At 40.9% G+C, this 25,115-nt stretch overlaps 1 protein-coding gene across 2 annotated transcripts in view; it reads left to right on the top strand.

Annotated features, from left to right (window-relative positions):
- rai14 (retinoic acid induced 14) overlaps positions 1-23,171 on the top strand; it is a 63,120-nt gene extending 39,949 nt beyond the window's left edge. The window contains exons 8-21 of one of the 2 annotated variants that reach the window (XM_086300558.1): positions 10,246-10,352; positions 10,506-10,690; positions 11,177-11,202; positions 11,565-11,651; positions 13,280-13,369; positions 13,549-13,674; positions 14,190-14,291; positions 17,924-18,631; positions 18,845-19,323; positions 19,958-20,126; positions 20,237-20,404; positions 20,480-20,638; positions 21,029-21,094; positions 21,332-23,171. In XM_086300558.1, coding sequence (XP_086156684.1) covers positions 10,246-10,352; positions 10,506-10,690; positions 11,177-11,202; positions 11,565-11,651; positions 13,280-13,369; positions 13,549-13,674; positions 14,190-14,291; positions 17,924-18,631; positions 18,845-19,323; positions 19,958-20,126; positions 20,237-20,404; positions 20,480-20,638; positions 21,029-21,094; positions 21,332-21,418 — 2,559 coding nt within the window. In that variant the 3' untranslated portion in view covers positions 21,419-23,171. The remainder of the gene's footprint in view (positions 1-10,245; positions 10,353-10,505; positions 10,691-11,176; positions 11,203-11,564; positions 11,652-13,279; positions 13,370-13,548; positions 13,675-14,189; positions 14,292-17,923; positions 18,632-18,844; positions 19,324-19,957; positions 20,127-20,236; positions 20,405-20,479; positions 20,639-21,028; positions 21,095-21,331) is intronic. The other variant, XM_086300559.1, reaches the window with a different exon arrangement.
- Positions 23,172-25,115: the final 1,944 nt, after the last annotated feature.

The following is a 25,115-nucleotide window of genomic DNA, read 5'->3' as shown; positions in this document are numbered from 1 at the left end:
TGAAAGAAACAGAGGGACAGCTGCTAGGCCTGACATGTGTCAAAGAATGTGTATAGAGGAGAAGAGGTAAATGTAAACTGTAATATGAAACCTTACTGCTGTTGGACGAAAGGGGAGGAGAAACCTTTGCTTGATTTCTGTCATTTATTTTTAAAGTTTCAGATAAAGAGGCCAGGATATGTACAAGTAATCTCTGTGAGCCAAAGTTTTTTCCTACTCTTGATTCTTCTATGATGTCATTGACAGTGGATGTCCTTGTATGGTCGTCTCAGGCACACAGTTCCGGCTGTGAGTGCAGCAGTCCCATCTACCTGCTGTTTAAAAAAAAAAAAAAAAAAAGTGTTTCAGAGCAGCAGCCAATCAGAAGAAAGCTAACTTAAAGGGCAGGCTAACTTAGAATAGCTGAAACGACTTATTTCAGAAGATGAACTGAAGGACTGCACTAAAGTATGTGCAATACAAATTCATGCTTTTCTGTTTTGGAGCCATGTGTGCCATAGCTTGAAATCTTAACAAAACTGGTAAAGTAAATACACAGATTGTGGAAATGGGTATAAAATTAAATAGATAAACTAAATTAAAATAAATATACATAAATAACAGCAAAAACAAAAGTAATGGTAAGAGAGGGAAAGAAGAAAGAAACGAAAATCCTGCTGTTGTGTGTATGCATGAGAAGATGGACTAAACAATACTTGTATTGTTTTGAATTCAGATCTAATCACCAAGTCATGATCACCATGGTCAGACACCTCCATTTGATAGACATCTTTTTGAAGTCTAAGGGAGCATGTTGTTGGTTCCACCTGATATCTATTTCTTGATCTAATTGGTATACTATGAAGGGCTTGATTAGTGCCTACATTTAGCTCTTTCATCAGTATTCCTCTAATATTTGACCCATCTGAAGAAGTGGCATCTTCAGATCATTTGGTGGAATACCTCTTTAAGTGCCTTTAATATCTCTTCCCAAAATATTCATAGATTAAGACATGACTAAAATATAATAAGGATTATTTTTGAACTCTGCAAAGCTGTAGAAGAGTCCAAGAATAAAACTGTGGAGCTGAAAATTAGCATAATATTTAAAGCTCAGCTTTGGCGCAATTCATTGTTATGCCCTCATAATTCTTCAGCATCCGTGTATTTGGATTTGAGTGGGTTGAGATTTTTTACTCTACTATTTACTCTCCGTTTCTTGGCATTTCTAGATACTTTTTTATTGCCTGTTATAATTTGACATTGATATGATGTGCTCATATATTCATATGATGTAGTATTACACATTCAGCTGTTATCTATTAAACAGTTAGGTTGAGCAAGTAGTGCAGTAAATTGTTTACACACTGATGTATAATTATCACACAGTGAGAGAGCAACTGTGGATAGAGTATGCTCACTGTGGTCACTTAAAATCTTAACTAAGTTACTTTTACCTGAGTAATGAAGTATGTTTACATTTTACTTGTAAAGTAATATTTCTGCACTACTTTTACATAACTGAAGGAGCCCCTTTAAACAGAGCAACTGGGAATAAACTTGATCATACACAAGCAACTACTGCAATACAGTGTTGTAGTAAGATATGTTTGAAATAGTCTAAGACTGCAGAAATGCTGCAAACACAATTAAGCTTCATCTGAGGTTGTAGTATACCATAAACGTACAAGTTCCCCTGAGCTGTAGTGTTGTTTATTCATCTAGATTGCTTAGGATTCAGTTGCTAAATGTTGGAGCTACCTGCTGAAGACAGAGGTGTGGTGCTCAAAGCAAAAGAAAAGAAAATGCATTGAAAAAGTCAGAAAAAGCGGTGTCTCTTTACAGAAATCATGAACTGGTTGCTAGTTGTTAGCCGCTTCATGTAGGAACTGTTGCCCTTTGAGCTGTGATATACTTGCCAACTTTATCACTGCAGGAAGGCTTTAAAAAATGTGAAGGAGGGCATAATCGTAGAGTCTTGCTTGTGAAATAATCATAAATTTTTAAAGATGACGCCGGTGAGGTCGGCTGCCGTCACGACTGCTCCGACCACTTTTTCTTTGTCTTTGTTTTTTAAGTTAGTTTTCAGCGTTTCTAAATCGGCAAAATCACCACCATTGGGTACATTAGGTATGACAGTGACACTCTTGTTTCTATTGGTTTACAATGTACTCACAATTCGAAGTTTTTAACTCCGGATCCGAGCTGGCCGAGTGAGATCTTGAGGGAGAACAAAGGGAAGCGGCGGCGGCCTAGAGGGAAGCGAGCCGGCGTCAGGAACAGGCTGAGAGCTCGTGCACACCGCACACCTCTGCCTAGCATCCTGCTCGCCAACGTCCAGTCACTGGAGAACAAGCTTGACGACCTCAGGGCCAGGGTAAAGTTCCAGAGAGACATTCGGGACTGCAATCTCCTCTGCTTTACCGAGACATGGCTGAACCCAGCGGTGCCGGACCACGCCATCCAGCCGGCCGAGTTCTTCTCGGTTCACCGCATGGACAGGACACGGGACTCGGGGAAGTCAAGGGGAGGCGGCGTGTGTTTAATGGTGAACAACAACTGGTGCAACAGTGCGAACGTTGGAACAAATCTGGAACTGCTGTCCATCATGTGTCGTCCTTTTTATCTACCTCGGGAATTTACATCGGTCATTATAAGTGCCGTTTATATTCCACCACAAGCGGACACGGTCACCGCCTTATGCGAGCTGCATGAGGCACTCACACAGCACCAGACACAACACCGGGACGCTGCGCTTATTGTGACGGGGGACTTTAATAGCGCCAACCTCAAACGCGCAGCGCCGAACTTTTATCAACACATCTCCTGCCCCACCAGAGGTGAAAGGACACTGGACCACTGCTACACTACAGTCAAGGACGGCTACAAGGCACAATCCCGCCCTCCTTTTGGCAAATCTGATCACGCCGCCATCTTCCTCATCCCAAAATACAAACAAAGGCTGAAACAGGAAGTTCTGGTTCAGAGGAAGGTCGCGCGCTGGACGGATCAATCGGTGGCCGCGTTACAGGATGCACTCGATGACGCAGACTGGGGCATGTTCAGAAACAGCTCCGATGATGATGTCAACGTGTTTACGGAAGCGGTTGTGGGATTCATCGGGAAACTAGCGGATGATACCGTGGAGACAAAGACTATCACAACGTTTCCCAACCAGAAGCCGTGGGTGGATAAAACCATCCGCGACGCTCTGAGATCCCGCACCGCTGCCTACAACACGGGACTCATGACGGGGGACATGGACCCGTACAAAGCCGCGTCATATAACGTGCGGAGGGCGGTGAAAGAGGCGAAGCAGCGCTACGGGAGGAAACTAGAGTCACAACTCCAACAGAGTGACTCTAGGAGCCTGTGGCGGGGACTAAGGACAATAACGGACTATAAAGCACCAACAACCGGTATGACGAACGCGGCCGTGACTCTGGCAGACAAGCTGAACACTTTCTATGCTCGCTTCGAGGCTGCAGCTAAGGTCTCCAACAATGCTAGTGTTAGCGGCGCTAACGGCTGCAGACAGGAAGATACTGCCAGCACCGGAAACGTGCTCGTCATCTCCGAGCATGAAGTAAGGAGAGCCTTCAAGAGAGTGAACACCAGGAAAGCAGCAGGACCAGACGGCATCCCAGGTCGTATCCTAAGAGACTGCGCATACCAGCTAGCTCCTGTGTTCACTGAGATATTCAACATCTCTCTATCTCAGTCGGTGATCCCCACATGCTTCAAAGAGTCCATCATTGTTCCTGTCCCGAAGAAACCCCTGCTTCTCTCAATGACTATCGCCCTGTAGCCCTCACCTCAGTAGTGATGAAGTGCTTTGAACGCCTGGTCAGAGACTTCATCATTTCTTCACTACCAGACACACTGGACCCACTACAGTTTGCTTACCGTCCAAATCGTTCCACAGACGATGCCATCTCTCATCTCCTCCACACATCACTCACTCACTTGGACACTAGAAGGGGGAATTATGTTAAAATGCTCTTCATAGACTACAGCTCTGCATTTAACACCATAATTCCCTCCACACTCACCACCAAGCTGGAGCATCTGGGACTCAGCTCATCTATGTGTCTGTGGATCTCCAACTTCCTAACTGGCAGACCACAGGCAGTAAGGATGGGCGGACATGTCTCAGCCTCCACCACTCTCAGCACTGGAGCCCCCCAGGGGTGTGTTCTGAGCCCCCTGCTGTACTCTTTGTACACATATGACTGTGTGGCCACTACCAGCTCCACCACCATCATCAAGTTTGCTGACGACACCGTCGTGGTGGGCCTGATCTCTGATAACAACGAGACGACCTACCTGAAGGAGATTAGGAATCTGGAGAACTGGTGCCAGAGGAACAACCTCCTTCTAAACGTCAGTAAGACAAAGGAGCTGATAGTGGACTTCAGCACTAAGCAGGAGAGGAACTACCAGACCCCTGTCATCAACGAGTGCCCAGTGGAGAGAGTGGACAGCTTCAAATACCTCGGAGTTCACATCACGCAGGACCTGTCATGGTCCTGTCACATCAACACCGTGGTGAAAAAGGCCCGTCAGCGTCTCTACCACCTCAGACGCTTGAGAGACTTCCAACTGCCCTCCAAGGTGCTCAGGAACTTTTACTCCTGCACCATAGAGAGCATCCTGACGGGAAACATCTTAACCTGGTTCGGGAACAGCACCATGCAGGACAGACGAGCTCTACAGAGGGTTGTGCGGTCAGCTGAGCGCACCATCCGCTCCGAGCTCCCTGACCTGCACTCAATCTACAGCAGGCAGTGCTGGACCAAGGCCAGGAAGATCGTGAAGGACCTCAGCCATCCCAACAACAGACTGTTCTCTCTGTTGATGTCAGGAAAGCGATTCCGCTCCCTGAAGACCAACACAGAGAGACTGAGGAGGAGCTTCTTCCCGCAGGCGATACGGTCTCTCAATCACACCACCACACAGTACTGACCCACACATACAGTTCTTACACACACTGGACATTCTGGACATTGTTTCACTTCATTACTTAAATCACGCTGCTGTTATTGTGTATATGCTGCTGTTATTGTGTATATATTTATTTATATTTCTTCATACATTCTTATATAGTTCTATATTGTGTATTTTGTTGTACAGTTATTTTATTTTCAACTTTAATTTATATATTTTATCTTATTCTCCCAGTTAAATTTACCCTTCATTCTAATTTGTGTTGTACAGTTATTTCATTTTTAACCTTAATTTATATTTTATTCCTTCCTAGTTAAATTTACCCTTTTTAATTTTTCATATTTATTTCCTATCTTATTCATAGCCTTTTCCTTTTTTGTTTTCTTTAGGTCACGAGCAGTTGTCCAAGCATTTCACTACATATCGTACTGTGTATGACTGTGTACGTGACAAATAAAATTTGAATTTGAATTGTAGAAATTGACTATAACTGTGTCCTTCATTTGGTTGGTGGGCGCAGTTAGGATCCATTTCAATTATACCAAACTGAGGAAAAAAATTTTATATTTTATTTTGAAGTGAACTGTCCTTTTGAAAGCTCACATCACAAGGTGCTCAGCTGTCCTGTCTTTATAATGACTGGCTCTGTGTAACTGCTCATTTTCCTTATGTTAAACACAGTTTGTGATCTGCGTTGGGGTAATACGTGTACCCTGCTTTCGAGTCATAGCTCAAACATTTCTACATGGCAAAATTACAGCATTTGTGTGCATTCCTGGCAGCATGGCTAAAATTAAAGCATGAGTCAAATTTTGGCTCGTATAGTGGAGAACATCCATATACAGTATACAAGGAAGTAGCTGGGTGAGTGCAAGATTGGAAACAAAGATAAATATTTCTACAACATAAAATGATTGTTGTCTTTAATGGTGCTCAACTACCTGAGAACTGAGACTCTTCCCACTGATTCATTTTCCTGCCATTTTTCATGAGTAAGAGGTGTTGTTCTTACATTTAATAGTCACATGCAGAGGCCTGCATGTATGTGCAGTATCAGTGTGTACATGAAACAAGAAAATGAAAGTATGCAGCTACTTGTAAATGATCTGGTTTTGTTAGGCTCCAAGATGTCTGGTCCATTATCTTCTATGTTTAATGACCAAAATCAACAACTTCATTAGGTATAGCTGGTCAGCTGCTTGTTGTGAAACTCAGTGCCTTTAAGATATAGATTACCTGATTATTATTATTATTATTATTTTAATTATAGAGGTTAATTTATAGAGGTAGCCCCACTGAGTCTCAATGTCTCATTTACTAGCAAGACCTGTTTCAGACAAACATATTAAAATTACAATGAAGTTCAAACAGCATGGGGAAGAAAGGTGATTTAAGTGACTGAATTTAGCATGTTTGTTGATGTTAGATGGGCTGGTCTCAGTATATTAAAAACTGCTGATTTACTGGGATTTTCCTGCACAACCACCACTATAGAACAGTTAAACTGTCAAATTTTATATTCTGGGTCACATATAGCACATTTTGAGTTTAAGTGGGCCGGACCAGTGAAAGTGCCCCTTCAGTCAGTGTAAAGAAATTTAATTAAACCTTTATTATAGTTCAGAAATAGCTCAGAAAAAGAAGCGCAGTTTCAACTGTGTGTCTCAGTTTTATTACATTATAAATATAAAAAGCATGAGAAGACCACACTGGAAGCGAGTCCTGTCAGTAAAGAACAGAAAACTGAGATTGCAGTTTAAAATTGGACAAATTGGAAAAATGTTTGCCTCATCTGACAAGTCTTAATTTCTGCTGCAATATTTAGACGGTTGGATGAGAATTTAGTGGAAACAACATGAAAACATTGATCTATCCTGCCTAGTATCAACAGTTCAGGCTTGTGGTGGCAGTGTAATATTTGGGGGGCATATTTTTTTGGCACACTTTGGTCCCTTAGTACCAACTGAGCATTGTTAAAAAAAAAACACCACAACCTACCTGAGCATTGTTACTGACCATGTGTATCCCTTTGTGACAACTTCTGTTAACTGCTTCCAGCAGGATAAAGCCCCATTTCACCAAACTCATATTTCAAACTGGTTTCTTGAGCATGACAATATGTTCACTGTACTCGAATTGCCACCAGATCTCAGTCCAACAGAGCACCTTTGTGGTGTGGTGAAACAGGAGATTGTCATCATGGATGTGTCATCTGACAAGTCTTCAGGAACTATGTGATGCTGTCATGTCAATATGGACCAAATGTTTTAAAGAAATATTTTCAGCACCTTGTTGAATCTGTGCCATGAAGTATTATGGTGGGCCTGAAAGCAAAAGGAGGTCTAACCCAGTGCTAGCAATGTGTAACTAATTAAGTAGCCATTGACTGTACATGCAACCAGCAGACTGACGGTTTTAGGATCCTGTTCATACAAACAAAGACACTGTTTGGATTTAAACCAGTTTTCAGGTGGCAAATGAACATATAATGGTAATGCTGAGAATACTGTTGCATGGTGAGTGTATTCAGGTTTAAGCAGAGCTGTGTTTTTATTTTAGTTGTCTTGATTGACAGGCCTCTCTGACTGTAACACCTTGTCCTAACAGTTAACTTGTCATGCATCACCTCTGCCCAGCGTTTACACTGTTGCCCATATTTGGGTAATATGGCTTTAAATGTCAGACACGATGACAGCAAGTTAGAAACACAGCGAGTAACACATGCCAGCAAACTAGCAGTAATACACCTGTGCGCCCACATGCCTTTATACACACGCATTGAACCTATTACCCAGAGAAGAACAAAATTACTTCTGTCTTTTAGATTCCAGAGAAATATAAAACACAGACAGGGCAAACACAGACACATGCCTGTTAGTGTTTAGCAGAGCTCAGAGGAACCCAGAGCATAGTTCTGTTCTCTGTGGTGTGTGAAAGCAGCAGCCTTGTAATATAAAACACACACAAAACTATGCTGACAGACGTTAGTGCTTCTTGAAGTTCGTTTTCCTACTTTTTTTTTTTTTTTTTTTCAGGAAAGACTTGGATCCCCCTCCCCCAAACATGTTTCACAGTGGAAATGTCTGTTAAACAACTCAGTGCTGAAGAGTATTATCTATTGCTCCTCATAGTTTTTAGAAACTACAGTGGCTTGCAAAAGTATTCAGCCCCCTTGAACTTTTTCACATTTTGTCACATTACAGCCACAAACATGAATCAATTTTATTGGAATTCCACGTGAAAGACCAACACAAAGTGGTGTACACATGAGAAGTGGAACGAAAATCATACATGATTCCAAACATTTGTTACAAATAAATAACTGCAAAGCGGGGTGTGCGTAATTATTCAGCTCCCTGAGTCAATACTTTGTAGAACCACCTTTTGCTGCAATTACAGCTGCCAGTCTTTTAGGGCATGTCTCTACCAGCTTTGCACATCTAGAGACTGAAATCCTTGCCCATTCTTCTTTGCAAAACAGCTCCAGCTCAGTCAGGTTAGATGGACAGCGTTTGTGAACAGTAGTTTTCAGATCTTGCCACAGATTCTCGATTGGATTTAGATCTGGACTTTGACTGGGTCATTCTAACACATGGATATGTTTTGTTTTAAACCATTCCATTGTTGCCCTGGCTTCATGTTTAGGGTCGTTGTCCTGCTGGAAGGCGAACCTCCGCCCCAGTCTCAAGTCTTTTGCAGATTCCAAGATGTTTTCTTCCAAGATTGCCCTGTATTTGGCTCCATCCATCTTCCCATCAACTCTGACCAGCTTCCCTGTCCCTGCTGAAGAGAAGCACCCCCAGAGCATGATGCTGCCACCACCATATTTAACAGTGGGGATGGTGTGTTCAGAGTGATGTGTAGTGTTATTTTTCCGCCACAAATAGCGCTTTGCATTTTGGCCACCAGAAAGTTCCATTTTGGTCTCATCTGACCAGAGCACCTTCTTCCACATGTTTGCTGTGTCCCCCACATGGCTTGTTGCAAACTGCAAATGGGACTTCTTATGGTTTTCTGTTAACAATGACTTTCTTCTTGCCACTCTTCCATAAAGGCCAACTTTGTGCAGTGCACGACTAATAGTTGTCCTATGGACAGATTCCCCCACCTGAGCTGTAGATCTCTGCAGCTTGTCCAGAGTCACCATGGGCCTCTTGGCTGCATTTCTGATCAGCGCTCTCCTTGTTCGGTCTGTGAGTTTAGGTGGACGGCCTTGTCTTGGTAGGTTTACAGTTGTGCCATACTCCTTCCATTTCTGAATGATCGCTTGAACAGTGCTCCGTGGGATGTTCAAGGCTTGGGAAATCTTTTTGTAGCCTAAGCCTGCTTTAAATTTCTCAATAACTATCCCTGACCTGTCTGGTGTCTAAATCCAATCAAGAATCTGTGGCAAGATCTGAAAACTGCTGTTCACAAACGCTGTCCATCTAACCTGACTGAGCTGGAGCTGTTTTGCAAAGAAGAATGGGCAAGGATTTCAGTCTCTAGATGTGCAAAGCTGGTAGAGACATACCCTAAAAGACTGGCAGCTGTAATTGCAGCAAAAGGTGATTCTACAAAGTATTGACTCTGGGGGCTGAATAATTACGCACACCCCACTTTTCAGTTATTTATTTGTAAAAAATGTTTGGAATCATGTATGATTTTCGTTCCACTTCTCATGTGTGCACCACTTTGTGTTGGTCTTTCACGTGGAATTCCAATAAAATTGATTCATGTTTGTGGCTGTAATGTGACAAAATGTGGAAAAGTTCAAGGGCGCCGAATACTTTTGCAAGCCACTGTATACCCTTATGCCTGTGATGAAGTAGCTCTCTCTAGACTGGGAATTTCCCTTATCCATCTTAGGCAGTCAAATATTTATGCTTGAGCATTACAAGACTGAGGTTAAGTGAAGGGTTACACTTGGGGTCAGACCCTGACAGTCCTGGAGAAAAATGGGATAGCCTGTCTTATGAAATACTGCAGTCATCCACCAACTCTCTGCAACCTGCTGAGCTCAATCAGTAATATGATTTGGGGGATTTTCCCATGCTCTTATTTCTTTCATCTTAAACATACCATCTGAATTTTTTCTGTTTATCTGCTGGGGAATTCATTTAGAGCAGCAGACATTCACTCATTTTTCACACAGGCCTGAGATTTTTCTCACCTTACACACAGTTACCATAGTCTGTCAAGGCCCACGCTGTGACTAGTTATATTGCTGTGGGTGTGCGTCCATTTAAATCTGTGTCATGTTGTCTTGTCTTTTATTTTTCTCTATAGGATGATTTTAGTCATTTTGTTTTCTCGTTTTTATGTTTGTTTCTCCTATAGGATGGCCTCACTTCCTTGCTGTTGGCAGCCAAACACAGTCATGCAGAAGTATGCAGCACTTTGCTCGACTTTGGTTCTGAAATCAACACTTCTGACAACAGTGGCAGGTATACAAAACAAAAAAACAACAAAAAAAGACCCCAACAAAGTCGACACACAATAAGACACAGGGAAAAAATTACAAATAAATTGTTGCTCATTGTAGGATATTTGATTGATGTTGAAGTGGTGATCAGTATGCTGTGTTGTCTGTGTTGTAGGACGGCCTTGATGCTCGCAACTGAGTCCAACGCAGTATCTGTTGTTGAAGTGTTGGTTCAGAGAGGAGCAGACTTGTCAGCTGTAGATGCAGAAGGCCATGAGGTTTTACATTACGCTAAGGTCTCAGGCAGCTCTGAAACCAAAACTGCCCTTTCAGCTGCACTAAACAAGCATCAGGTCTCAGGTAAGAGTTGTGCATAAACACAAACCTACAGTTCAGAGAAAGATAGGAAGTGAGTGCAGGTGGCTTTATGCAAGTGTTGAGGAAGTATTCAGTAAAGGTTTGTATGTAAATTTTGCGGACAATGTCACTCAGGCTGCGGTAGGCAGGCATATTTGTTTTTAGTTTTTTCCCCCTCCCCCCTTAAGGGCATTGCAGTGAACCAGTACATTTCCAGGGAAACTTACTCTGTACCTAATCTCAGTCTTAACCCTAACCAAAAACAATGTGAGATCCAGTCTTAATGCTTTCAGGGTTTTTTTGCCCTCCCAAAACCTGATCAGTGCCAATAAAAACACACATACTGCCCCTGTGAGACAGAGATCCATACTGCTCTGGGTTCAACACAAGTTAACACTGCCACCTGCAGTTGGTTTCCTGTTACTGTTGAATTTTTCTTAGATGTTTAGTGTGTTGTACCTAACAATACCTTTCCATCTTTTTTGGCAGATACGAAGTCTCCTAAAAGTCCCCAGGTAAGATATCGACCATCAAAAGTACTAAAACATGTGAAATTCCACAGCGGATGACAGTGAATAAACATTTTAGCACTGCCAACTGATTTATAGAATTAGGAAGTAAAATAAGGAATAAAACCAACTTCAGACTAATTTCAGTTTCATAGCTACAAATAATATAGTTCAGTTTCTCTCATATGTTAGTGTCATAATTCCGAGCTTTGAAAAAAAAAACTTTAATTGCTGTTTTTGAAAAAGAAACCTTAATTCTTACTGTAGCACCCACCGATTGACTCCTCTTACTAACCAGCACTGAATCCCACTTTTCTTTCTCTTTTTTTGGTCACCTTCCCTCTCTGCCTCTTTTGCTGGCTCTTCAGCATGATCAAGTAGCTAAGATAAGTGATGAACGGATCATAACTCCCAAAAAACGAAAAGCACCTCCACCTCCCATTAGCCCACCTCAGGTAAATGCATGTGTCTATGTCTGGCAGCTTGTACCAGTGTGCCACTCTCCATATTAATATTAATGCATGTTTGTAGTGTATTCATACAAAGTAATATAAGAACAAAATCAGCGATTGCTTATTTACATACTATCTGTAAAGGTCTCTTCGACAAACTATTAACTGATTTCTGGTGAGAAAATATCAGCCAAATTTTTCTGTTGATGTGCATGTATAATCACTGGCCACTTTATTAGGTACAGCTTTCTAGTACTGGGTTGGAGCCTCTTTTGACTTCAGAACTGCCACAAGTCTCCATGGCAGATTTAATTAGGGGCTGGAAACATTCCTCAGAGATTTTGGTCCATATTGGCATGTTAGCATCAGATGTCCATAATGCAAGTCTCCCATTTCACCACATCCTGAAGAGCTGGTGACATTGGAGGTCATTTGAGTACCCTGTATTCCTTGTCATGTTCAAGAAACCAGTTTGAGATTGTTTCAGCTTTGTGGTGTGGCATGTTATGCTAGAGGACATGGTTAGCAACAATACCCAGGTATTAAGTGATGCTAAGTTGTTAGTAATAGGTGCAAAGTAAAAAAAGAATATATGCCAAGCATCAGATTCTCCATTCTCATGTTCAGTTTGAACTTATTACACATGCGGACTGTCTGGACACAAGGCAGGATGGATCCATGCTTTCATCATGCTTACTCACAATTTTGACCCTGCTATCTGAATCTTGCAGCAGAAATCAATACTCATTAGACAAGGCCACATTTTTTCCAGTCTTCTATTGTCTAATTTTGATGAGTCTGTGCCAATCAAAAGCCTCGCGTTCCTGTTCTTGGAGGATTTGGAGATGTTCTTCTGCAAGCCTCGATCGTATCAAGTGGTTATTTGAGTTACTGCTGTCTTCCTATTGGCTTAACGCAGTCCAGCAATGCTTCTCAGTTATCTAGCATCAGCAAGTAATTTTCACCCAGAGAACTACTGCTCACTGGATATTTTATCCCTTTCTGACCATTTTCTGTAAACCCTAGAGATGTTTTTTGTAGGAAAACCCATTAGATCAGCAGTTTCTTTAATAATCAGAAATTCTGTTACTCAGTTTGAACTTCAGCAGGTTGTCTTGACCAAGTATACATGCTTATATGTATTGAGTTGATGTCATGTGATTCGCTGATTAGGTATTTAGTATTAGGTATACTGAGCAGTTTAACAGGTAACCTATTAACGTGGCCAGTGTGTATATTTTATGCACTGACATAATTTATGTTATTTTAGTTGTTTAGTAAAACATTTCAAGTAAGTTATGTTATACATATGGGTTCAAAGTGCACACCATCAGCTTTAATTGTAAGGTTTTTGTATCCAAATTCAATTAAAAGTTTAGCGATTACAACTCTTTTAGCATTTAATATCTCTCTCTCTCTTTTTTTTTATTTTTATTTTTTATTAAGAGGCCAAAGGAAAAAATTGTGGAAAGTGTGGCGTTTGCATTTGCAAGCTGTTTCTATAAACAGTCAGTGCAGTACAGGACATCCTTAGGGATTGTAAAATGTCTGAGAGATGGTAGCGACATTAAAAGTGGACAAATCAATGATAGTAATTTATCAGGAAAATTAATGCAACAATCCTCCTTTAGAGCTCTGGACCCTCTTCCCCTTCAATTGTTACATCTACTGGCACTCCAGCATCCAACAAAAGTGACACTCCTAAAAGATTCAACTACAAGGTAACAGAAAAACACAAGGTATTAAAAAAGAAATATGAAAGTAAAAGCTGCATTAGCCTTTAGGCTTCCATTTTAAGTACTTGGGTAAATTCTTTCCATCAGCCTTCATATGATGTTTTTTTTTCCTCCCAGTTTTTTCTGCCACTCGTCACTCCTTTCTCCTCCCCTTTTTTTCACAGGAAGATGAGATCAGAGGAACAGCATTGAAAGAGGAGGTTGACAAGGAGAGAAACATGCTGCTGCAAACAATCGAAGACCTGAAGCAAACGGTGGAGACGGTGACGGGTCCTGAGCTGGATACAAAGGTGACTAATATATAGTTGACAACACTTTGGTGCTTTATTTAAATTCCATATATGCAGGTTTTTAAACCGGGTGTATTGACTAGACCAAATTATCTGGAGAAAAATAATTAAATTAATAATAAGTATTAGCATGCCTTGTTCATGTGAGTACCCCACATAGAGTCAATATACTGCATTTATATGTATTTTATATGAAAGTTAATCTCTTTTCATGCATTTAGGAAAAACTTGAATCAGAGATGTTTGTGTTGTGCATATTTTTAACTGAATATTTTAACTTTAGATTAATCTTAAACAGTTTTCTACGTATAATATGTTTACAAAGAAGCCAGCCTGCTTTTGTAGTTTAGTGCTAAACAAACACAACAGCTTTTCAGCATTCTTGAAGGAGGTCTATACTAAGCTTAAGACGTGCCACGACTCGTGTTGTTTTTCAGTAGGCAGGTAGTGGTCCTTAGCGTTGTCTTTATGCCTCAGTCTGGTATGTGAATGTATGTGTGCGTATGTCCTGGCAGGCCGAGCAAAGTTTCACAGCGTCTGCTGCTCTGGTTTCTGTTCTGCAAGCCAAGATTATGGCTCTCACTTTGGAAAACCAGCAACTTGCAAGCAAACTTAAGGTATGTAACCCATTCATTCATGCTCAGGAGTTTAGCTATGAAATAAACAACCAAAAACAATCAACGAAACAACAGTAAACTGCTTGTTTAAGCCAGGTTACTACTGCAGATTGTTTAAAGTGATAGATTTTTAAAAAAATGTTTTCTGTTTTTTAACAAACCACAAATAATGTAGTAGAAGTAGAGAAAAACAGAAGCACAGAAGAAGTCGGCTTACAGTATTTCGGTGTTTGATCCTTTTATGCCCGGCGGGAAATCATGAAGATGATGAATGCCTCTTTACTGAGCGTGCTCGTTACACTTAGGAAATAGGAATGTGTCAGTTTAACTACAGATTACGTGACATTTGTTTGTGATTTAAGCCGGAGCCTGAAAAGCTTACGAAGACGATTGCGGTGGTTTTTGAAAGCGTTTAAGACTTCGAACAACAGGATTCAGTTTACAAGTATACTATTGTTTTGTTCCGTTTTTCACATTAATAAACACACAGAATAATTACACTTTTGTTTGTGTTTCCATTCTAAGTTTTGTCCTAGAGCTTATTTAAAGCATATTAAAAAGGTAATAACTTGTGTACTCTTTATGGTTAGCTGAATGCCTGGGAGCACTAGGAAAACTGCAGAAAAACTCAGCCTAACAACAACAACAGGATTACCAGCAAACTGCACATTCTTAAAAGAAGGCAACCTATAGTGTGCATATGCATCAGTGCAATGACCTTACTGGCTTATGTGTCACGTGCAACGGTGTGTGTTTATTTCTGGTAACCAAAACGTAGTCCAACTTTTACATGTTTTAATTTAATGTTACTTTTAAACGTAATATTACTCAACACTGGTTTCTGTTTAACCTTCTAACCTTCTCTTTGATATTTGGGCTGATTGGGACCCAATGAGTGTAAAAACAAAGAATCACCAGATTTTTTATTTTTTTTTACCTGATTTTTTGTTCCTAAGAAAAACGAGAGCCACATATGAGGATATTCGTTTAAAATTTTGATAAAACAGTAGCAGTATAATGTCCTCATAAGTGGATATCAGGCCCTAGTAGAGCAAAATTAAATATTTTGGTCTAAATAACTCAAAATGTGATGTTCACATATGTGGACGCCAGGTCCTAGGAGGTTAAATAAATAAAGCTGACACTCTAATTATCCCTCCTGTCCTCCCTTAATGCTGCTAAGTGTTGCTCAGTACACTTGAGTAAATGAGCAATAATCCATTTGTGTAATATCTTATATTTAATTGTTAATTTAGTGGGTGTGTGCATTATTAATTAATCTGCCAATCCTGATCAAATTAAACAGTTGACCCAGCTTTGTGGTATTTTCATAAAGTGACTGTGCCCTAAAATTGTGTAAATGTGGCTGAGATTGAATCCACCAGATTGTGTGATAAAAAGAAAACATGGCCACTGGCTGTGGGTTGTAGTAAGAAGTGCCCTAAGTGTTCAGTAAGAATAGAAAAGTGAAAGTTTATAGTGTATTTTCATATTCATATAATTTTTTTTATAAATATAAATTGGAAAAAATATTTTATATGAAAAATTTGACTCCTATTCTTAAGACACCCACAGCTATATAAATACTAGAGATGGACCAATCCGATATTATGTATCGTATGTGTCACGTGATAGAGCGGCTGTCTCTTCGAGACCTGTCGGCGGTCTGGTGGAGCATTTGGAGCCTCACTACATGCTTCCAAACCGCGGCATTTAATTTCGAAGAAAACTATCCCAGAGAAGTAAAGCAAATGTGTATAAGTTCATCTCTGAATGTTTGAATAGTATTTCCGCGTTAAGCTAAACAACTGATATTTGGAGCCACAGCTGGACTGGCCATCGGAGTTTCATATTGAGGAGAAAAGGAATCGATTTGTCTCGTACTTCAGCTAGAATGGAAAAAAGACACAAAGCTGGAGTTATTCTGTTTTTGCTGCACAGCTGCCTCTTCTTCTCTCATTCTCTCCCCCTTCCTCCCCTGTTGCTACTTCAACCATGAAACTGATCAATGATCAGCTGGTCGGCTTTTCTGTCGCAAGTCCCGTTTTTCTTGTTTGTTTATCGCCCACTTTGCGCCAGAAAGAGGAGACCAGCGGATAAACAACAGTAGCACGTTTAAGCGTGGTCAGCTGTTGTTAGAATTGATTTAATATTACTTTCTAGTATTCGCTGGTGTTTGCTGGAGCCACGGCTGTAAAAGCTACTGCTCATTATATCGGTTTGGATATGTGGTGAGAGGGAAACATGAAGATGAAACCAGGAGATGTCCTGATGTTACTGAATCATCAAAGCTGAACAGTGATGGAGAAACAGGTTTACCTTTTAGGTGACAAGAATGAGTTGAAGGGAAGTTATGAACTGTTTCTGAGAGACAAATAACACCAGGATCCTTTTTTATGTAGCTGACAGCTGGTAACTGTGGAGGGGCGGGTCTAGCAAAGTTTTGCCAGGGGGGCTAGGCAGGGCATTAACAGGGAGAGGGGGGCACAAAAAATACTTTTCTTTGTTATTTCATTTAAAATGACTAACTTTTAATAAATAATTATCTGAATCTTACAACCAAAGTGGTCATCTGATTAAATGTCTAGAAATCCATAATTGTATACAAGTCTAATAATAATAATAATGGAGTGGATTTATATAGCGCTTTTCGGGGCCCTCAAAGCGCTTTACAATGCCACTATTCATTCACTCTCACATTCACACAATGGTGGAGGCAAGCTACAGTTGTAGCCACAGCTGCCCTGGGGCAGACTGACAGAAGCGAGGCTGCCATATCACGCCATCGGCCCCTCTGGCCAACACCAGTAGGCGGTAGGGTCTTGTCCAAGGACACAACGACCAGGACAGAGAGCCCAGGGATCGAACCGGCGACCTTCCGGTTACAGATGCGATTCCCAACCCCCTGAGCCACGGTCGCCCCTAATATATACCCTAGTAAGCTATAGTACTTTTTCATTTGGGAAGGTACCATCTGTGCAGTCTGCAATTGAAGAATTGAAGAAAGATGTTGAATCTATTTAATTATTGCAGAAAAATAACTTATTTCTGTGCATTTGTTTTACACTTACATTAAATTAAAGTTGATTACGTCGATTAAGCATCGTGAGGTGGGGGGTGGTTCCCTAATATTTTTGCTGGGAGTTGGCAACCCTGCTAGTTAGGTTGTTTAATATTTCTGCTAAGTACTCTTTAAAACACCAGAATAGGGAGGATGGTCCAGGTTTAAGTGCATTAGATTGATCAGTGTTGCTGAACTATGAAATATTTTGGGTGCAGTGTATTTTTTGCATACAGGTATAACAGAATAGCTTTAGTGTTGTTGTTTATTTAAACTTGAGTATGAACTTATAAAAAATGCAGCAAGATATTAAAAAACAGTTTTATTGATTACAAAATACACTATATCGGATTCATATCAGTATCGGCAGATATCCACATTTATGATATCGATATCAGACATAAAAAGTGGTATCGTGTCATGTCTAATAAATACCTCTGTTTTTTTCTTTGTAATTAATCAATCCAAGCGAATGTGAGAGAAAAACATAGCTGCAGTTTCATTACTGAGCTTTTTGTATTTCCAGCCTCACTCACTTTCATTCACTTTTGCCTGTTCCCTCATCCCACAGAAACATCCATCCCTCCAAGGAAATGAAGACCTGAAGGAGAGGAGTCGTCCAAACAGCATTGCCTCCAACTCATCTTTCCACTCTACCCAGGATGAGTTTGAGTCATTGCCTCAAGTCCCCTCCACCACTCAAGTAGAAGGGGAAGATCCAGGAGCTGACTCTGTGATACTGGAGGAAGACGAGAGGGAGAAACTACGAGGAGGAGGCGAAGAGGAGATCAGATTGTTAAGGCAGACATTAGAGAAAGTTCAGATAAAACTGCTTGAAACCAGGAAGGAAAACCAGTCGCTTCAGGCTCAGCTGAAGCCAGAGCGAAGCAGGGAAAGAGAGGACAATGAAAGCGAGAGAGGAAGAGAGAGAGAGCTGATGGAGAGTCTAGCAGAGCTGCAAGCCAAGCTGACTGACACTCAGGAGAGATACCACCAAGCTGTGGAGGAAGTGGAGAATCTGAGAGTACAGGTGGGAACGAGAGAACGAGAGAGCCAGAGGCTTACATCATCCACACTTGAACATGAAGTAACGCAGCTAAAGGCCCAGCTCGCCCAATCAGAGTCAGAGGTAGATAAAGCAACACAACATATCAAACGTCTGGAAGAGGCACTGAAGAAGACGGAGGATGATAGAGAGAGCGCTAAAGAGAAAGAACAGAGGGCAGCACAACTTGAGGAGCTGTACAAGGAGGCACAGGAGGAAGTCAGGGTGCTCCAGGTAAATGCAGGGTTCTTCTATATGAACAAAATTGATTTGTCCAACCTTTGTAGTCTGTTTCATCTCTGCTTGAGGCTGACAATTCAAGATTTAGCTGATATCAGAGGAGCAGAGTTTTTTTTTTTTTTTTTCTTTAGACTGCTTTTTAAAATGCAGTTCGCCACATATCATTCATCTTTATGGCCTGCAATTTATCCCCTTTCTGTTGCTTAGGAGGCTCTAAAGGGCACAGTGCCTGTTGAATCTGCAGCCAAAGACTTTGAAGAGATGAAGGCTGCCCGAGATGAGGAAATCACTGGACTGCAGCTCCGCTGCAGGGAACTTTCACGCTCCTACAGTGAAACCAAAAATCAGCTCAATGCCACTCAGAAACAGCTGGCTGAAGCTCAAGCTGAGAAGAGTACCTCCCCCTCTCCAACTTTGGAACAACAGGTGCAGGTGTTAAACAGTAAGGTGGAGGAGCTGCAGAGGCTGCTAGCTGAGGCTGAGAAGAAATATTCATCTGCTCAAGAGGAGATTTCACTACTGAGGAAGGCGGCAGAGGTTCAGGCACAGAGCTCCGTGGCTCTTGCTGATCAAATGCAGGTGATGTCGTCTCTGGGTAATGCGATCAAAGAGCTGGAAAATGAGGTGGAAGCCTTGAAAGAGGAGCTACATCAAAAGACCACGCAGGTGGAGGCTCTTCAACACAGGTGAGTGAAAAATAGCAACACAAACACAAAACTAAATATGTCAAATTTTGATGATGAACATGTTTCCTATTTTTTACTGAGCTCCACCTTGGTTGGCTACAACAAAAATCTTACTTATACATTGACGCACCTGTATAAATAACCTTTTGGATAATGTGAAATGATAACAAGTAAAAGAACCTAATATTGTACTAATGATTATCAGTAAATGAGTATAAAATTAAGGCACAGACTATATATAAAAGAAGGATGCACATAGTGTACCACAAAATCACCGATAGGTCTTGTGGTGTAGCAGCCTCAAGTTTAGCATAATGATGCCAAAAGTGATCATAATGAGGTAATAGAGTGCTAGTATTAGTGTTATCAGCTAATACTAATTGGCTTGTTTAGGAATGTATATCTGTAGAATGGCAAGTTAATGAAAGAAAAAAACAAGCTGACTAATCTTGATTGTTAGAGAAATACATTTATCTCATTTTTTTAAAAATATGAAAATGAAAAAAATAAAAGATATTAAAATATATTCACATCAATTACAGGGTTACTGGGTTTATCCATTTCCATTAAATGTTCCTCCCTGCTAGAATAAAATGTACTTCTATTTACTACCATGTGTCCCCTTCACAAACAGGCTGACAGCTGAGAAGGATGTCACCCCAGATGACTCAGTCTCCCGCGTGGAGCATGACACAGTGCGGGAGCAGCTGGAAGGTGAAGTGAACCATCTGACACACCTCCTCCAGGAGGCCCTCAGGAAGCAGGATGAGATGGCCCTGGAGGCTGCTGATGCCTGGCAGAAGGTGGGAGGATAGGCAAAAACAACATATCCACTTTCCAAAGGCTCTTTTCTCTCTAACATTTAGTACTATCTATTCTTAACACTTATCTTAACCGCTCATCCATCCATCAGGCACGGGATAATGGTGCAGAGCGAGAAGCCCTGCAGGAGCTAGTTATGTCAAAGGAGAAGGAGAACCAGACGCTGACCTCCAAACTGGCCGAGTCCCAGGATGCTGTGTGTCAGCTCAAACAGCTGGTGGAGAATCACACTGCATCAGAGAGAGAAAAGAACAAGAGGGTCAGTAAGGAAATGGCAGCTAAAAGTATTTTCATTTCACGGTGAACTTGTTCAACTTGTTCTATCTTGTTGTAGATAGATGACCTGTCTCGAGAGGTGGTGAAACTGAAGGATGCCTTAAACAGCCTATCACAGCTCTCCTACAGCTCCTGCTCCCCCTCCAAACGACAGCAGCAAAATCAGCAACTCGAGACGATGCAGCAGCAAATCAAACAACTGCAGTACCAGCTTGCTGTAAGATTTCTCATTAATAATTAGCGAATCGGTTTAAAAGCTCCACAAAGGTCACAGAAATGTTCCCTTAAACTGCTTTTGTAATAAGTTACAGCACAATCTGTCACACCACACACACACACACACACACACACACACACACACACACACACACACACACACACACACACACACACACACGTATAACAGCCAAAGCACAGCCATGGAAACAGCCACATTCCCAGGTTTGCCACCCCCAGGCTTCAGTTATAATCAGAGAGATCTGATGAGCTTATTCCTTACTGGAGTCACAACAGTGCAACCTTCTGGGGGCTCTGTAAATTACTTACACTAGCTTTGATATAAATAAAGTACAGTTGTTAAGTTTGGGTTTGCCTCATGTCCTTTTAGGAGTCAAAGAAGCAACACAGTGAAGTAGTGTCAGTTTACAGAATGCACCTCCTCTATGCTGTTCAGGTAAGTCCATCCATTTGTTTATGTCTTCTTGGACTACAGCTTAATGATGTTCACTTTTAAGGGATCAGGTCACCCTAACTAACTTTAAGTCAGGCATTCAGATACTTTTGTTTGTGATTCGTTGGAAGGTTTTTCAAATGAATGTCACTTAATATTATCCACCTAGTAATCACTTTAGCAGTTGTTTTCTTTATTTTTAGTCAGTTGACTAACTGACCGTCTGTCTTGGACCTTTAGGGTCAGATGGACGAGGACGTCCAGAAAGCCTTGAAGCAGATCCTGATGATGTGCAAGATGCCAAGCCAAGCCAACGAAGCCTCCTGAGACAAGCAGGGAGTGCTTTACCAAAAGCATGTTGTCAGACACACGGTGCCTCTGGATGAAGCTTGAGGATTTGTTTATAAGGAACTGGTTTACAATCAGGTGTTCATTGCCTTTACCTAATGTCATTTTGACCCAGTTACCTAACCTACACCTGGTATCAACATGTCTAGGTAGCTTACTGTAATGTGAACGCACATGTAGTTGAAGTCGGCCGTGTCCTCCCAGCTCATCTTCTTGTTAATCACATCGCATGCACAATCAAGACAATGAGAGGCTGTTTTAATACCAGGATGAATGCAAACATTCATGGACCGGCTGTCAGGATCTAGATATAGTGTGCATGTTCATACCAGGTGGAATTGGGGCGTTAATGTTAGCATGTTTGTCAGGTCAGGGTTGTGCTCATCAGCTCACTGATAATTCAGATAAACAGAGGAACCAGGTGTTTATCGTGTGTGTACCAGCCAAATTTAAAGTGTGTACATGTTAACACTACACTGAAGATGTGCAGTAACCCTAAATCACATGCAGTTCCACACATGCACCCATCAGCCCAGTGAAAACAGTGAGTCCGTTTCTGTTCAAGTGTCTATTTTATAATACAGCAGTGTTAGTATTATCTGAGTTTGCTGTAAAATGTTAACTGTCCACAATTTCCCGATAGAATTAAAATCATTTGTGCTGTGTTAACAATTGCATGAGTCTTTGCTCTACAGCAGCTCAAAAATTGCTGGACTTGTATGTAGAAAAAGCAAAATGCTGTTTGATTTTTTCCTATCAGTTAAAAAAAAAAAATGTAAAAAAAATAATAATTATTGAGCCGTTTTACCCTGTCGTGTTTTTTTTTTTTTTTTTTAAATAACTGTACTTAAATGATAAGGGTTGATATCTTAGATGTCCTTGTTTTGTGTCAATGTTTTTCCTCGAATATAACAACGCACTATTGTTCCAGTGGCACCTGAATTAGAACATTTTCCTCTTAATATTATTATTATTATTATTTTTACATATGAGGGGTTAACTGTTTACTGTAGTAAAAAAGTAACAAATCTGAATTGTAACAAAAGTCCAGCAGTGGGCTGAATATTTTTGTCTTTCTGACACAGAGGGGGATAAGAGTTTTACTTTTTATATTCCCTCTACTCTTCTAAGAGTTGCAATCTCTTACATGAAAAGCATGTAAAATGTATTGCTTGATATCAGATGGTTGAGTTGTGTAAAAACAAAACACAAGTTCTCCTATCATGTGCCTGTAATCACACAGTATTTTTTTTTTTTGGTTCTACAGCAGCTTCAACAGGATTCTTTGTACCATCTTTTAATTTATTTATCTTTACCAGAAATTGCATTTTTCTCCCCTTTCCCTCAGTTTGTAATACTGTTCTTTCTCTCAGTGCTCCTTTGTGTGTGTGCAGGAAAACACTGTACAGTGTACTCTATTGGACACTTTTAAAATGCACAACCCGTTCACTGTTTAACTGGAGTCATACTGAATTAAATTGTATCTAAGTGACTGACCTTTGTTTCTCACTGACCAGGTCTTTATCGCCCGTCTGAGAATTGTTTGATCGTATGCCTGTCTTCAGTTCTTCTCGTTTTCTCTAAGCCTTGACTGAAACGTTTTTACCAAGAAAGGGAAACAAAGAAGCAGCTTGTCCTGTTGGTTGTTTATTTTCTAACACTTTTGTAGTAAAAAGAGAAACTTGTTTGACAACTGTATTTTATCCACATAATAAATTTTGAAGATACTGCACATTTATCTGTTTTCTGTTATGATTAAGAAAGAGTAGCATTTAACCAGAAAATGAGTGATGACTGAGTGCTTATAGCTAATAGGAAGGTAACAGTAAATCATATGATTGGGGATCATACATGAACACTACATAACACAATACATAATTGGTTTATTTATTAGGTACACACGTTCAACTGCTCAACAGGCATGTAGAAATGTCCGAGACGACCCCCTGAAGTTCAGAGAGTCCGAATGAGGAAGAAAGGTGATTTAAGTGATTTTGAATGTAGTATGGTGACTGATGCTGATCTACTGGGATTTCCCACACAACCATCTCTAGGGTTTATAGAGAAAAGTAACCTTTATTGAAATGGACTCCTACAATTTGCACAGACTTGCCAACACTGGACAACAGAAGATTAAAAAAATCATTGCCTGGTCTGAGGAGTCTTAATTTCTGCTATAAAATTTGCAAAGCAATGTCGTAATTTGGCGTAAACAACATGGAAAGATGGATCGATCCTGGCTTGTATCAACAATTCAGGGTGCTGGTTGTGGTTTAATGGTATGGGGGGATCACTTATTTACCTAACCCCACTACGTACCCAGAGAACCCATGCAGACACGGGAGAACACGCAAGCTCCACAGAAAGGTCTCAAACTCATGACCTTCTTACTGTGAGACAACAATGCTAACCATCATGCCACAGTGCTGCTACTGTGTGATTCTGTCATGTGAATATTCTATTAGCAAGGTGTACCTAATGAAGTGGTTGTTGAGTTGCACCTTCTTCAATAGTTGGTTTGCGTAGAAGAAGTAGTGAACTTGTACACCAGAACACTTTAAGGATCTGGCACTTTAGTCAGCAAGCACCTCTGGTAGAATCCCCCCCCCCCCCCCCCCCCCCCAAAAAAAAAAACAACAAACAAAAACAAACAAAAAACCTCTGTATATGTGACTCGACTAACAGGATGCACTGGCCTCATAAGTATTTACCAGTATTGACCAACTTCAATATTCGCAGGCCACAATACTCCTCTGCAAACACCAAGTCATTCTAGCAAAATTAGATTTAACACACGTTTTGGATCCAACTTTGAGAGAATCAGCCACAAGGTTTCTTCATTCATCTCAGAGTCATTAAAACATGAACTCACACATATGCTTGGCAAAGATCACCAGCCAACAATTACTGGACAGGTAATGTATGACCACTAGATGGCGGCCATCACTAACACTAGATCTTTCATATCCTAATAGGTGGTTTTTACAAAGATATCTTTATCTAACAGGGGACAACCAAGTGAGATAAAATTTACAATGATACCCTGCAAAGCAGGCTGAGATCTCAACCAAACTGACCACTTTGTATGGAAAAGACTTTCAAACAACACCATCAAGAAACAAAAGGGAATGTCTTTTGGTGTTATATAACTTCAGTAGAGTTTTAAAGAGCATCTAGTGTATGTATGTGATATAGTGAGGCCATTTTGAATCACCATTAGATTGTTTTTTCCTAAAAACAAATATCCACAAATCTCCACTTCAGAGTTTAATATATCAAGGGAATTAAAAAAAATAATCTAGGATGTATTGTTTGTTTTTCTGTTGGTTTAGGCCCACCAGCCTCCATGTCAACACTCTGTCCTCCTTCAATGTCCTCTCAGCTTTGGCTCTCAGAAGTCCTGCCAGTCTGACTCTTGAGTAATGTATCTGCCATTCTGTTTCCTCTAACCGGTGGCACAACTACTTCGTTTCCTGCCCTGGCCCTGTGTTCTGCCCGCAGGCAAAGACACACTTCCACATAAGGATGCAAAAACACACACACCTCTGCCTTTACACGACAACTTCCTCTCAATCTTGCTTTCACACACGTTCTGTCCTCAGGCCTTGGGTGTTAGTGGGCCCTAATCCAGTTAGGACTCATGTTTGTCAAGCATCACAGCTGCAGAAAACTCTCC

Source organism: Aulonocara sp. 'chitande type north' Nkhata Bay, linkage group LG7 (genome assembly GCF_057382095.1).
Source record: "Aulonocara sp. 'chitande type north' Nkhata Bay isolate Kocher_YH1m ecotype deep benthic linkage group LG7, A_spYH_male_GT1.1, whole genome shotgun sequence".
Lineage (NCBI taxonomy): Eukaryota > Metazoa > Chordata > Actinopteri > Cichliformes > Cichlidae > Aulonocara > Aulonocara sp. 'chitande type north' Nkhata Bay.
This window is presented reverse-complemented; position numbering and strand designations above follow the sequence as displayed.